This window comes from Lithobates pipiens, unplaced genomic scaffold (assembly GCF_037356315.1).
Source record: "Lithobates pipiens isolate NorthernLeopardFrog02 unplaced genomic scaffold, aLitPip1_a1.2 Scaffold_18, whole genome shotgun sequence".
In the NCBI taxonomy this organism is placed as follows: Eukaryota; Metazoa; Chordata; class Amphibia; order Anura; family Ranidae; genus Lithobates; species Lithobates pipiens.
In genome coordinates this window covers 141347428-141362646 of record NW_027507758.1, presented here as the reverse complement: position 1 = coordinate 141362646, position 15219 = coordinate 141347428, and the positions used below count along the sequence as shown (strand labels likewise).

Genomic DNA, 15219 nt, shown 5'->3' with positions numbered 1-15219 from the left:
AGAAGAAAGCCATTGTTGAAAGAAAGCCATAAGAAGTCCAGTTTTCGGTTTGCAAGAAGCCATGTGGGGGACACCGCAAACATGTGGAAGAAGGTGCTCTGGTCAGAGGAGATCAACATTTATTTTTTTGGGCCTAAAAGCAAAACGCTATGTGTGGTGGAAAACTACAGCTGCACATCACCCTGAACAAACCCTCCCCACTGTGAAACATGGTGGTGACAGCATCATGTTGTGGGAATGCTTTTCTTCAGCAGGGATAGGGAAGCTGGTCAGAATTGATGGAAAGATGGATGGAGCCAAATACAAGGCAATTTTATAAGAACCTGTTAGAGTCTGCAAAAGACTTGACTGGGGCAGAGGTTCACCCTACAGCAAGACAATGACCCTAAACATACAGCCAGAGCTACAATGGAATAGTTTTGATCAAAGCATATTCATGTGTTAGAATGGCCCAGTCAAAGTCCAGACCTAAAGCCAATTGAGAATCTGTGGCAAGACTTGGAAATTGCTGTTCACAGAAGCTCTCCATCCAATCTGACAGAGCTTGGGCAAAAATGTCACTCTAGATGTGTAAAGCTGGCAGAGACATACCCAAAAGGACTTGCAGCTATAATTGCAGTGAAAGGTGGTTCTACAAAATATTGACTCGGGGGGCTGAATACAAATGCATGCCACTCTTTTCAGAGATTTGTAAAAAAAAAAAAAAAAAAAAAAAGATTATGTGCCACTTTGTGTTGGTCTATCACATATAATCCCAATATAAAAAAAAAAAAAAAAAAACATTAAATTTTTTGGATGTAACATGACAAAATGTGGAACATTTCAAGGGGTATGAATACTTTTCCAAGGCACTGTATGTGTGCGCAATTATTGGGCAGCTACTAGTGCGCAGCATTATTATGCAACTAAATAAAAACAAAAAATTCCCACCATACTTGTTTATTATTCTCACTTTAATAGATGAAAAATTAATATTTACAGCATTTATGTTTATAAATCATTCACATAGGGGGACACTGCCATAGGAGGCAGTGCTGATGGTGTATACAGGTTAGTGTTACGAGAGCAACAAAAGGGGAGGAGGGGCGGCTCACACACAGACAGAGAGGGGAGGGGGAGGAGGGCACAGGAGCAGAGAGGAGAGCAAATAGCAGGTTACTGATGACAGAAGCACATAAACTGACCACGGTGTCTGGTTTCAGCAGCCATGATACACCGTGGTCAGAAACTGGCAGGATCGGCCAGGTTTTTTTTTAAGCGTTTCAGGGGGCCAAATGTCACAGGACAAGCACGGTGTCATATAACATGCTTTAACCACTTTCAGACCGGACCATTTTGCTGGTAAATGACCAGAGGTCTTTTTACACTTTGGCACTGCGCTGCTTTAACTGGTAATTGCGCGGTCATGCAATGTTGTACCCAAACAAAATTTGCGTCCTTTTCTTCCCACAAATAGAGCTTTCTTTTGATGGTATTTGATTGCCTCTGCGATTTTTATTTTTTGCGATATAAACGTAAAAAGACCGCAAATTTTGAAAAAAAATGATATTTTCTACTTTTTGTTATTAGAAAAATCCAATAAACTCAATTTTAGTCATACATTTAGGCCAAAATGTATTCAGCCACATGTCTTTGGTAAAAAAAAAGTCAATAATTGTATATTTATTGGTTTGCGCAAAAGTTGTCACATCTACAAACTAAGGTACGTTTTCTGGAATTTACGCAGCTTTTAGTTTACGACTGCCTATCTCATTTCTTGAGGTGCTAAAATGACAGGGCAGTACAAAACCCCCCCAAATGACCCCATTTTGGAAAGTAGACCCCCTAAGGAAATTGATAAGAGGCATGTTGAGCCCATTGAATATTTTATTTTTTTGCCTCAAGCGATTGAATAATGACAAAAAAAAAATTTTTTTTTTTTTTTTACACAAAGTTGTCACTAAATGATATATTGCTCACACATGCTATGGGCGTATGTGAAATGACACCCCAAAATAAATTCTGCTGCTTCTCCTGAGTACGGGGATACCACATATGTGGGACTTTTTGGGAGCCTAGCCGCGTACAGGGCCCCGAAAACCAAGCACCGCCTTCAGGCTTTCTAAGGGCGTAAATTTTTGATTTCACGCCTCACTACCTATTACAGTTTTGAAGGCCATAAAATGCCAAGATGGCACAAAACCCCCACAAATGACCCCATTTTAGAAAGTAGACACCCCAAGCTATTTGCTGAGAGGCATGTTGAGTCCATGGAATATTTTATATTTTGCCACAAGTTGCGGGAAAATTACAAACTTTTTTTTTTTTTTTTTTTTTTTCACAAAGTTGTCACTAAATGATATATTGCTCATGCATGCCATGGGCATATGTGAAATGACACCCCAAAATAAATTCTGCTGCTTCTCCTGAGTACGGGGATACCACATATGTGGGACTTTTTGGGAGCCTAGCCGCGTACGGGGCCCCGAAAACCAAGCACCGCCTTCAGGCTTTCTAAGGGCGTAATTTTTTGAGTTCACTTCTCACTACCTATTACAGTTTTGAAGGCCATAAAATGCCAAGATGGCACAAAACCCCCACAAATGACCCCATTTTAGAAAGTAGACACCCCAAGCTATTTGCTGAGAGGCATGTTGAGTCCATGGAATATTTTATATTTTGCCACAAGTTGCGGGAAAATTACAAACTTTTTTTTTTTTTCACAAAGTTGTCACTAAATGATATATTGCTCACGCATGCCATGGGCATATGTGAAATGACACCCCAAAATAAATTCTGCTGCTTCTCCTGAGTACGGGGATACCACATATGTGGGACTTTTTGGGAGCCTAGCCGCGTACGGGGCCCCAAAAACCAAGCACCGCCTTCAGGCTTTCTAAGGGCGTTACAGTTTTGAAGGCCATAAAATGCCAAGATGGCACAACCCCCCCCCCCCCCCAAATGACCCCATTTTAGAAAGTAGACACCCCTAAATTTAGGGGTACACTAGTGAGACTAGGTAATAAATGGCGGGTGCCCTGAAACTATAAAAAAATAACTAACCAACCAGCGTCACCTGTAACAGTTATATGGTGATCACTGGTGAAAGGGTTAACTAGGGGGCAATCAGGGGGCTTTATGCGGTAGTATATGGGGGTCCCTGGCGCTATAAAAAGCTGCGGCGAACCTAAATACCTACCTGCCTAACTAGCGTCACCTGTGACACTAATACAGCGATCAGAAAAACGATCGCTTATTAGGCTGGGTTCACACTGGAGCGATGCGGGAACGCCACGAATGCGCGGCGGGTTCCCGCATCGCATGCCTCCCGGCGGCAGTTCACACTGCCCTATGCGAACTGCTGGGAGTGTCAGTGAAATGTTAATGACACCCCCAGATCAGTTCGCATATCGCAGTGCGATCTGCAAACTTGGATCGCATGGTGTGAACACCCATGCGATCCGATTCTGCTGCGGACCAAAAAAAGGGTCCCGTGCGAGTTTGCGGCGGGTGCGACACGAATTCAGCCATACTATCTGTATAGCTGAACTCGAATCGCACAGAGATCGGATGTGATTTGCACTGCAGTGCGGTGCGAATCACATCCGTTCTCATAAACCGCTGCAATGTGAACCCAGCCTTAGTGACACTGGCGACGGGGGGTGATCACGGGGTTAAACCTTTATTGGGGGGGTTAGGGGGGTACCTTAGAACTAAAGGGGGCTAACCCTAACTGCCCTAACAGTTATTAGTCACAAATGACACCTGCCGGGTGATCAGGGGGTTAAACCTTTATTAGGTAATAAATGGCGGGTGCCCTGAAACTATAAAAAAATAACTAACCAACCAGCGTCACCTGTAACAGTTATATGGTGATCACTGGTGAAAGGGTTAACTAGGGGGCAATCAGGGGGCTTTATGCGGTAGTATATGGGGGTCCCTAGCGCTATAAAAAGCTGCGGCGAACCTAAATACCTACCTGCCTAACTAGCGTCACCTGTGACACTAATACGGCGATCAGAAAAATGATCGCTTATTAGGCTGGGTTCACACTGGAGCGATGCGGAAACGCCGCGAATCCGCGGCGGGTTCCCGCATCGCATGCCTCCCGGCGGCAGTTCACACTGCCCTATGCGAACTGCTGGGAGTGTCAGTGAAATGTTACTGACACCCCCAGATCAGTTCGCATATCGCAGTGCGATCTGCAAACTCGGATCGCATGGTGTGAACACCCATGCGATCCGATTCTGCTGCGGGCCAAAAAAAGGGTCCCGTGCGAATTTGCGGCGGGTGCGGCGGGTGTGGCGGGTGCGGCGAATGGCTGAACTCGAATCGCACAGAGATCGGATGTGATTTGCACTGCAGTGCGGTGCGAATCACATTCGTTCTCATAAACCGCTGCAATGTGAACCCAGCCTTAGTGACACTGGCGACGGGGGGTGATCACGGGGTTAAACCTTTATTGGGGGGGTTAGGGGGGTACATTAGAACTAAAGGGGGCTAACCCTAACTGCCCTAACAGTTATTACAGTCACAAATGACACCAATGCAAAAAAAAAAAAAAAAAAAAAAAAAATGACATTGGTGTCACTGTGACTGGGGGGCAGGGGTAATTGGGGGGGTGATCGGGGGGTAAAGGGGGGGTGTGAGTGTGCCTGGCATGTTCTACTGTGTGTGGGATGTGTTGGTGCAACTCACTGATCCGCTCTCCTCCGTGTCGGAACGAAAAATACCGACACGGAGGAGAGAATACATCACTTCCTCTCCTGTGTTTACATTACAGGAGAGGAAGTGATGTCACCGGGGATTTCCATTCGTCGGGAGCGATCGCGAGGGGGTGGCCATGAATGAATGGCCGTCCCCTCGTCCGGGATCGCTCCCGAACGAAAACCGACCGCCGCAGGCACCGGGCGGGGGCCCGATCGGGCCCCCGACCCGCGGGAGGCAAAGGACGTACATGTATGTGCTTATGCCTGCCCGTGCCATTCTGCCGACGTACATCGGCGTGCGGCGGTCGGCAAGTGGTTAAGGAAGCAGGATCCATTTTATATTTTTGGTTAACAAACGCTTTAAGGCCTTTACTGACTAGCCATGCAGTGGAGTACTTTGATGCATGCAATGGAGTATTGTCCTGCATAAATATTATGGTCTTCTTAAAAGAGGCAGACTTTCCTGTAACACTGCTGAATGAAAGCGTCTTCTAAAAATTGGCAGTATGTTTGGGAATTGATTTTGCATCCACCTTCAGCCCAAAAAGGTTTAACTAGCTCATCTTTAATAATACCAGCCCATACCAGTACCCCAACTCCACCTTGCTAGCGTCTGAGTTGAAATGGAGCTCTGTGCCCTTTACTGATGCAGCCACAGGCCCATCCATCTGGTCCGTCAAGAGACACTCATCTCATCAGTCCATAAAACCTTTGAAAAATCTGTCTTGAGATATTTTTTGGCTCAGTCTTGACATTTCAACATGTGTCTTTTGTTCAGTGGTGGTCGCGTTTCAGCCTCCCTTACCTTGGTCATGTCTCTGAGCAGGTAATTATTTTTTTTATTTTTATTTTTTTTACAAAAATAACAAACATGTTATACTTACCTGCTCTGTGCAATGGTTTTGCAAACAGCAGCCCAGATCCTCTTTATTACCAGGTCCCCTCTCAATGCTCTTGGCTGCTCCTCTTCATCCAGTGCCCCCATAGGAAGCTGCTTTCTATGGGGGCACTTGTGTGGGCTCGCTCCTGAGCCCCACTACTTGCGTCAGACAGACAGACTGCAGGGCACAGCCCCACCCCACGCTCCCTTGTTACAGAGTTTGATTGACTGCAGCATGAAGGTAAAAAAAACTTCAGCCTTTAGAATCACTTTAATATCACAGAAAACACCAACCAAATGCCTACCAACCAGGGCCTCACGCTACAGATAAATCTCTTGGTATGCCTCTTGTGTGGCTTGATAGAAAAAAATTCCTACATTAGTACCATGTCTTCCATCCATAAAGTCTGATCTGATGTGGGGGGAATCTCCCCTGAGGGCTAACCAGCGGGGAAGATACAGCCATGGATACAATGCTGCCCGCTTCACAAAAGGTTTTTTTTAATTACACATTAGTATTTACAACATCTTACTTTGTGGATTTCAGTTACATGATCAGCAGTGGATAAGGTAATTTTCCACAATTTCTGACTAATAGTGAACATGCATTTAAGGCAGGAATATAGTGTGCGACTTTGCCTTACATTTTGGTTGTATTTCTTGTAATTGTGACTGAATCTTTGGTAATATAATATTTTTTAGTGAGAGGGCAAGATTTCAAGTCTTGCCAAGTTTCTTTGTGCTACTTCTACACTGTGGTTTTTGTATCGGAAATGACAGAAGTTTACAACCGCCATGCATTTTTAATGATACAGAAGGATTAATGCCGGGGGCCAACCCCTTCCAGCTTGCTCACCATAAATGGTTGGTGTTGGTCCCTGGGCTATCTGAGGAGGGATGGGAGAGGCTACGGAGATTTGCCATCAGGAGTTTATTCATACTGCTGACAGATTTATTCAAATTAAGTTTATCTACCATCTTCACTATACTCCTGCTAGGTTGGCGCATGTGTGATTTGGATCTGTGGCTGCCTGTCCTCGTTTTAACCTTGGAGGCACGGATCTTCTGCATAGGTTTTGGGCTTGCACAATCCTGTCTACATATTGGCAGGATCTGTTCTCTTTTTTTGACACCACCCTTCATTTGCCAGTCCCCTATATCCCAGAAGTTGGATTGCTGGGCATCTTGAATGACATTGCATCTCGGACATATGCTCGTATTTTGATTTGTTTGCTTTTATTTTATGCTCATAAATTATTTTTGCTGAATTGGAAAAACGCAGTGGCACCTTCCATACAACACTTTTACAGTTTGGTTAATACGGATCTATCTAACTAACTAATCTAGAATTGCCAGGCCTGCAAAAGTCTGGTGGCACCGGCTTGATACTTCAGATGCCTTTTGGGGTTTCCCCACTGGCTAAAATCAATGTGTAAACTTTACATGTGTAAAGTATCATGAATTGAGCCTTTAACAATGCCAAAAGAAAATCATTTAGGAAATTGCAAATATTTTTTACATACATAGTGTGTATGCAACACTTTGTAAGTTTCCCCCAGTGTGAGTATATGTATATGAGAGACATTTCATTTCTATAGTGCTTCAAAAATGAATTTAGAGATGAGACAAAAAATGCTTACTTAATAGGGGCTACTGGATTTCCTTGTCTTGTTCTTCTTTGTTCTGGTGTCATATAGTCCCACTTGAAAACCAGGTTCCAATCAAATCCTAGAAAAAATAAATAAAAAATAAAATTAAAACAAAAATTAAGAGTATAGCGTTTATAGGTTCTTTCAACAAATGCTATTTTTTAGTTTTTTGTAGAAGCTGTTTCTCGACAGGTATAGTACAGTAAGGGAGCACATTCACCCTAGGACGTGAAGTATGTTACTGATAGGATAACTGTGTGAAACAAAGGAAAAAAGCCTGGAGAAAAAAAAAAAAAGAGAAAACAAATGAAGCCATCTAAGGACTACATTTTTTTTTCTTGATTTCATTACCACTTTAAAGGAGAAGTATGGGCAAAGCTTTTTTGGTCACTTCTCATGTGGGTCACAGGCATGCACTTCGTTCTGCACTTTTGTGTTCCAGATTCAGCCGACAGTGGGCTGCTCTGGAGGGATCCCAACCATATTATCAGGATCCACCCAGATGCTTGACAGGCAGCTGGCTCAACCTCTCTGTGCAACCGCCAGAACACTTGTGTCAGCGCTCCCAGCCACTGGCTGAGCACACTGATTGGGACATGACCAAAAAATGTCTGCCATCGGCAGGCGTCAGCCGAACGGCCTGCTTCTGTCGGACTGGCTGCAGTACACATGGGCCGAATGTCGGCCGTTTTCTATTGAGCTGACCAATGCCGCCTGACATTCGGCCCAAGTATACTAGGCTTTAGAGTCAGCAGGGGCCAACTGCAGCATCGGACATAGTCTGCATCCACATAGAAGAGAGTTAGTTTGTTCTTTTGTAATCCTGTGCTTCTTTTAAATTTTTAAGCAAATGTAAAACAATATTTAACACAAATTTTCATGGATATACAATGGCAACACAGTTCAAAGCAATGTCATGATTCAATGATGATGAATGATCAAGACCTTTATCTGCTATGAATGTATAGACTGAAACTCGTTCTGAAATAACTATGTAGGCTGACATTTCTGGCCTACATCTGAAACTGTTAATTGCCCAGCTGCCTCTGGAGTCTCTGACCCAGAGCAAGCAAACAACAAGTAAAATAAGAATTCCTGAATATGCTTGTTCTGAGTCTGACTTAGAAATAATTTATATTAGAATTTATATTAGATTACCATGATAGCCATGTAGCAGAAGTCAGCAATGACAGCCTCATACGGTACAGGCTTCCATCATCCCTGCGTATGCATTAAGAATCTGGATGCCATTGCAACTCTGGAACCAATTGTACATGTCTAGCAAATTCAGAAATAATTAATTATACAGCTTAACCTAGTGTGTAAAGTGTTTGTAAAGTGGGAAAGCATGAGAGTCTTGGCAAGGTGGTCCAGTTGCTGTTATATTCTTAAACTCCATTCATGACTGTTTTCTACAGTCACAAAGGTTTTATAGTGACCTCACGAACTCCCTTACTTGGTAACGGGAGATAAAGTAGGGTACTGTGTCTCAGCATGCATGAAAAGTAGCAGTGTTACTTCGTGTCTGTTGCCAGCTTACAATTTATTTATTTATATTGGAGATATGATCTTGTGTGCCACTGTAAAGAGTAACTGATATAACTAAGGGTAGTAAAGGTAATACAATACATACAATGTTCTAAAGACTGCTAAAAACAGTTTAGCAAAACATGATTATTAACGGGCCTTACATGTACAAGGTGATGAGTGGAAGAAAACAAAAAGGAAAAGCTAATCTAAATCCAAAAAAGCAAACATATTATAATGTATGTTACGGATTACCAGTCCTTAGTTGTGGCTAAATTTATTTTGTTTTCAGGCTTTTTTTTTTCTCTTGGAGAACCTGCCAAGAACACACTTCGTGTCCTATCTAGGGTGACAACACTGATTCATGTACTGCATCTATGAAGGAGCAGCACTGTCACCCTAGGCTGCTTTTCTGAATGGACGATAAACATTACATTACATTACAGAAGATAACTGGGGGAAAGCTCAAAACATTGGAACAGCTGTATAGAGCTACCACCTCCTGTGAACCATCCACCGCATCTAAGCCATGGCTCCCAGCCTCAAAGGTCTCTGCAAACTGCCAATCTTCAAATGAGCAAAAAAGTAAAGGCTAGAGCCAGTGGAAACCAGCTAAAATGCCTAGTCCTTTAATAACCACTTCCCGCCACCATATAGAAAAATGACGGCAGGAAAGTAGCAGCATTATCCTGATTGGACATCATATGAGGTCCTTTAGGATAAGCCAAGGAAGCATGCAGCATGCAGCATGGCAATCGGTGGTGTGGCATGTCAGTATGACACACCGCATCTCCGATTGAGGTAAAGAGCCTCTGACGTAGGCTCTTTACACTGTGATCAGCTTGCCGAACACAGCTGATCACATGGTAAACGGGAAAGGCCATTTATCGGCTTTCCCTCCACTTGCACTGACAGAAGTAGAGGAGAGTCTATTGGCTGCTCTCCTGACCGGGGGGGGATTGCGCTGATAATCAGTGCAATGATCATCATTGCAGACCAATCAAGGATGCCCACTGGAGACCACCAGGGATCCCCACTAGAGACCACCAGGGATGGCAAACAGTGGCCTTTAGGATGGCACTCTTTGCCCACCAGTGATTGCCTGTGACAGTGTCTCCTGATCAGTGCTGCCTCATCAGTGCCAATCAGTGCCGCCTCATCAGTGCCAATCAGTGCCGCCTCATCAGTGCCCATCAGTGAAGGAGAAAACGTACTTCTTTATAAAGTTTTGTAGCCAAAACAAATTTTCAGGCTTTTTTATTTGTAGAGCAAAAAATAAAAACCTCAGTGGTAATCAAATACCACCAAAAAAGAACAAAAAACTATTTGTGGGGGGAAAAAAATATATAAAAAATGTGTTTGGGTACAGTGTTGAATGACCATGCAATTGTCATTCAAAATGTGACAGTGTTGAAAGCTGAAAATTGGACTGGGCAGGAAGGGGGTAAAAGTGCCCTGTATTGGTGGTTAAATAAAAATCCAATTTGTTTCGGCTCTCAGCCATGATTAAGGCATGAGGGCAGAGATGTGTTGGCTTTTTATTGCGGTCTGTTACAAGATCTTCTACTACATGTCTGCTGATAAAAATCTACATGAACCCAGAAGTGTTCAGGAACATTTGATATAGTTACCTGAAATATTCAAAACCCGGAATAGTTTTAAGGTAATACACAAACATATACAGTATCTCACAAAAGTGAGTACACCCCTCACATTTTTGTAAATATTTAATTATAACACTGAAGAAATTACGCTTGGCTACAATGTAAAGTAGTGAGTGTACAGCTTGTATAACAGTGTCAAATTGCTGCCCCCTCAAAATAACAACATACAGCCATTAATGTCTAAACCGCTGGCAACAAAAGTGAGTACATCCTTAAAGGAAAAATGTCCAAATTGGGTCCAAAGTGTCACTATTTTGTGTAGCCACCATTTTCCAGCACTGCCTTAACCCTTATGGGCATGGAGTTCACCAGAGCTTCACAGGTTGCCACCGGAGTCCTCTTCCACTCATCCATGAAGACATCACTGAGCTGGTGGATTGTTAGAGACCTTTTGCTCCTCCACCTTCTGTTTGAGGATGCCCCACAGATGCTCAGAAGGGTTAAAGGTATGGAGACATGCTTGGTCTTCACCTTTACCTACAGCTTCTTTAGCAAGGCAGTGGTCGTCTTGGAGGTGTGTTTGGAGCCTTTATGTTGGAATACTGCCCTGTGACCCAGTCTCCGAAGGGAGGGGATCATGGTCGGCTTCAGTATGTCACATGTTGGCATTCATTAGTTCCCTCAAACTATAGCTCCCCAGTGCTGGCAGCACTCATGTAGCCCCAGACCATGACACTCCCACCACCATGCTTGACAGTAGGAAAGACGTACTAGTCTGTACTCCTCACCTGCTTACTGCGAAACACACTTTACACCATCTGAACCAAATAAGTATATCTTGGTCTCATCAGACCACAGGACATGGTTGTTTGCAGGCTTTATTGTGCATCATCTTTAGAAGAGGCTTCCTTCTGGGATGACAGCCATGCAAACCAATTTGATGCAGTGTGCAGTGTATGGTCTGAGCACTGACAGGCTGACACCCCCCACCGCTTCAACCTCTGCATCAATGCTGGCAGCACTCATATGTCTATTTCCCAAATATGATGCTGAGCACACGCAATCAACTTCTTTGATTAACTATGGCGAGGTCTGTTCTGGGTGGAACCTGTCCTGTTAAACTGAGGTATGGTCTTGGCTACTGTGCTGCAGCTCAGTTTCAGGATCTTCTTATAGCCTAGGCCATCTTTATGTACATCAACAATTATTTTTTTCAGATCCTCAGCGAATTCTTTGCCATGAGGTGCCATATTGAACTTCCAGTGACCAGTATGAGAGAGTGAGAGCGATAAAACCTAACTTAGAACACCTGCTCCCCATTCACACCTGAGACCTTGCAACACTAACGAGTCACATGACACCGAAAAAGAAAATGGCTAATTGGCCCAATTTGGACATCTTCACTTAGGGGGTGTACGCACTTTTTTTTGCCAGCGGTTCAGACATTAATGGCTGTGCATTGTTATTTTGAGGGGATAGCAAACTTACACTGTTATACAAGCTATACACTCACTAATTTACACTGTAGCAAAATGTAGCAAAATAGAAAGGGTATGGCACAGCAAACATACCAAGACATGGCCGTCCACCTAAATGGCAGGCCGGGCTAGGAGAGCATTAATCAAAGAAGCAGCTAAGAGGCCCATGGTACCTCTGGAGAGCTGCAGAGATCCATGGCTCAGGTGGGAGAATCTGTAAACAGGACAACTATTAGTCATGCACTATACAATTCTGGTCTTTATGGAATAGTGGCAAAAGCCATTAGAAGTCCCGTTTGCAGTTTGCAAGAAGCTATGTGGAGGACACAGCAAACATGAGGAAGAAGGTGTTCTAGTCACAGGAGACCAAAATGTTATTTTTTGGGCCCAAAACCAAAAACACTATGTGTGGTGGAAAACAAAAACTGCACATCACCCTGAACACTTCATCCCCACTGTGAAACATGGTGGTGGCAGAATCATGTTGTGGGAATGCTTTTCTTCAGCAGGGACAGGGAAACTGGTCAGAGTTGATGGGAGGATGGATGGAGCCAAAGATAGGGCAATCTTAGAAGAAAACCTGTTTGAGTCTGCAAAAGACTTGAGACTGGGGTGGAGGTTCACCTTCCAGCAGGACAATGACTCTAAACATACAGCCAGAGCTACAATCGAGCCGTTTGGATCAAAAACATATTCACGTGTTAGAATGACCCAGTCAAAGTACAGACCTAAATCCAATTGGTAATCTGTGGCAAAACTTGAAAATTGTTGTTAACAGATGCTCTCCATCCAATCTGACAGAACTTGAACTATTTTTTAAAGAAGAATGGTCAAAAATGTCACTCTAAATGTGTAAAGCTGATAGAGACATACCCTAAAAGACTTGCAGCTGTAATTGCAGCGAAAGGTGGCTTTACAAAGGACTGACTCAGGGGAGCTAAGTTCAAATGCACGCCACATTTTTCACATATTTCTTTGTAAAAATATTTTGAAAACCATTTATAATTTTTCTACCACTTCACAATTATGTGCTACTTTGTGTTGGTCTGTCACATAAAATACCAATAAAATACAGTTACGTTTCTGGTTGTAACATGACAAAATGTCAAAAACTTTAAAGGGGTGTGAATACTTTTTCAAGATACTGTACATGTTTTTGTGTTTTACATGCATTTTTTTTTTTTTCTATGCATGAGACCCTGCAAAAAATAAAGCAGAAATGCATGTGCATTTCATGCTCTCTCATTGAAGTCTATGGGGTCAAAAATACACTGTGCTGCACCAAAAAAGCAGTTGCACCTTTAAAAAAAAAATAAATGTGAACAGGCACTATTTGGAGAATAACATGATTTACATTGTTGTGCACTGCAATGCAACGGCATACGCAGGGAAGAAAAATAAATTTGCACTAGTGTGAACGGGACCTCAATATGGGCATCTGTTCCATGATAAAGTTGCGCAGAGACAATCGTACTTACCCTTACAACTGAAAAACTGATGTTTCCAGGAAGTGGGGATCATGGTGTTAACTCATGGACACAGAAAATCTCCTTGTATGTAGATAATGCAATCCTTTAATTGGATTGTTCGGTGAGTCACATTTTGAAAGTTGTAGATACTAAGACATTTCTCTAGTTTACAGGTCACTTTAAAATTATCTTCCCCTGATACTTTCTCATGTATGGTTCCCTTAACCTGCCAAGATCAGATCAGCCTTGTTTCATTGTGTCCTGGAGTAGACCGCCCCATGTAGGGGGGTTTTGTACAGGTAGCGATGATCTACACAGCAGTTTAGACCACAATCCTCTTTATTTACTATATTTATCGGCATTTAACACACATCTTAAATTTTAAGAGGAGAGTTTCAGGAGAAAAAATGAAATTTTAAATAAAGGACTTTGAAGTAAAGCAAGGGTCAGTGCCCATCAATGCAGCCTCACCAGTGCCCATCAATGCAGCCTCACCATTGCAGCCTGATCAGTGCCCATCTGAAGCCTCACCATTGCAGCCTGATCGGTGCCCATCTGCAGCCTCACCATTGCAGCCTGATCGGCGCCCATCTGCAGCCTCACCATTACAGCCTGATCGGCGCCCATCTGCAGCCTCACCATTGCAGTCTGATCGGCGCCCATCTGTAGCCTTGCCATTACCCATCATTGCAGCCTGATCAGTGCCCATCTGTAGCCTCGCCGTTACCCATCATTGCAGCCTGATCAGTGCCTATCTGCAGCCTCACCATTGCAGCCTGATCAGTGCCCATCGGCAGCCTCGCCTTCGCCCATCAATGCAGCCTCACCAGTGTCAGATTACATAGAGCTGGGATCTCCTGTGTACTTGGCAATTGCAGTCACTCACACTCCCAACTCCTGACTCAGCTCCCATGATAAACATAACACCGGTCCAATGACAGGACATATGACATTGATGCTAGGAGCTTGGCCAAGAGGCGGAACTATGTGTGACAATGCGACCACGAGTACACAGGAGATCCCGACTCTGTGTAATCCGGTGGTGCTTGACCCCTCCCTCCCCTCCAAGGCAGCCAGGTATCGGCGTATAACACGCACACATGATTTGTCCCCTATTTTCAGGGTCAAAAATGCATGTTGTACACAAATAAAATACGGTAATTCCTAGCTTTAAATAACTATAGGCAGAATTTGCAGCATGATCCAACCGTGGCTTGAATTCAGCAGACTTCTGGCAAGGGGTAATCCAGCCCCTGAAAAATGTACTGCTCTTCAAACATCCAAAACCATCTCCATGTGTCTCCTTGGGTTGGCGGAAGGGCTGGCACCACTTAGGGCGCAGAGAACCCTACTTACTGTGACCCTATTTTATGCTCTTAAAGAGATTTTACTGCATTGGAAGAAAGCAGAGGTCCCCTCACTAACTTTTTGAAAAGCCTCTGCTACACCTACTTTTTTTTTTCTTTCAATAGATTTTTATTGAGGGGGAAAAAAAAAAGTATACAACATTCCAAAATGAGGAGGAAAGCTCCCCGGCTGTACATAGAAGCAAATGTACAAACAATATCTTGGGCGACTTGTAAATATTGTAAGAAAACAAGTATGGCTTTGTGCAGAATTTAGGTTAGGGGTAATATCAGGGCAGAAAGAAGGGTGGCAGAGCAGGAGGAGAAGGGGCATGTGGAGGATAAGGAAGGAGAGAAAGGAGAGGGAAGGAAGCGATGTTAGATGGGCGATAGACGAGTCTTAATACTGAATAAACTTACAAGGAGAACCGATCTGCATTTTTGAAACTGAAGTGTTGCTGCAGGCTCTGTTTGGTCCAAGATCTGGGGGATATACGTCTCAGATGTGATTTTTTTTATCCGAGGGGGAATGATTCTAGTCATACTAGTGAAATGCTTCAGGGATTTGATAACCAGGG

General features: G+C 43.5%; 1 protein-coding gene across 2 annotated transcripts in view; it reads right to left on the bottom strand.

Annotated features, from left to right (window-relative positions):
- Positions 1–15219, bottom strand: part of GALNT2 (polypeptide N-acetylgalactosaminyltransferase 2) — a 192033-nt gene that overhangs the window by 43855 nt on the left and 132959 nt on the right. For both annotated transcript variants that reach the window (XM_077486200.1, XM_077486201.1), the window contains one exon: positions 7209–7296. In XM_077486200.1, coding sequence (XP_077342326.1) covers positions 7209–7296 — 88 coding nt within the window. The remainder of the gene's footprint in view (positions 1–7208; positions 7297–15219) is intronic.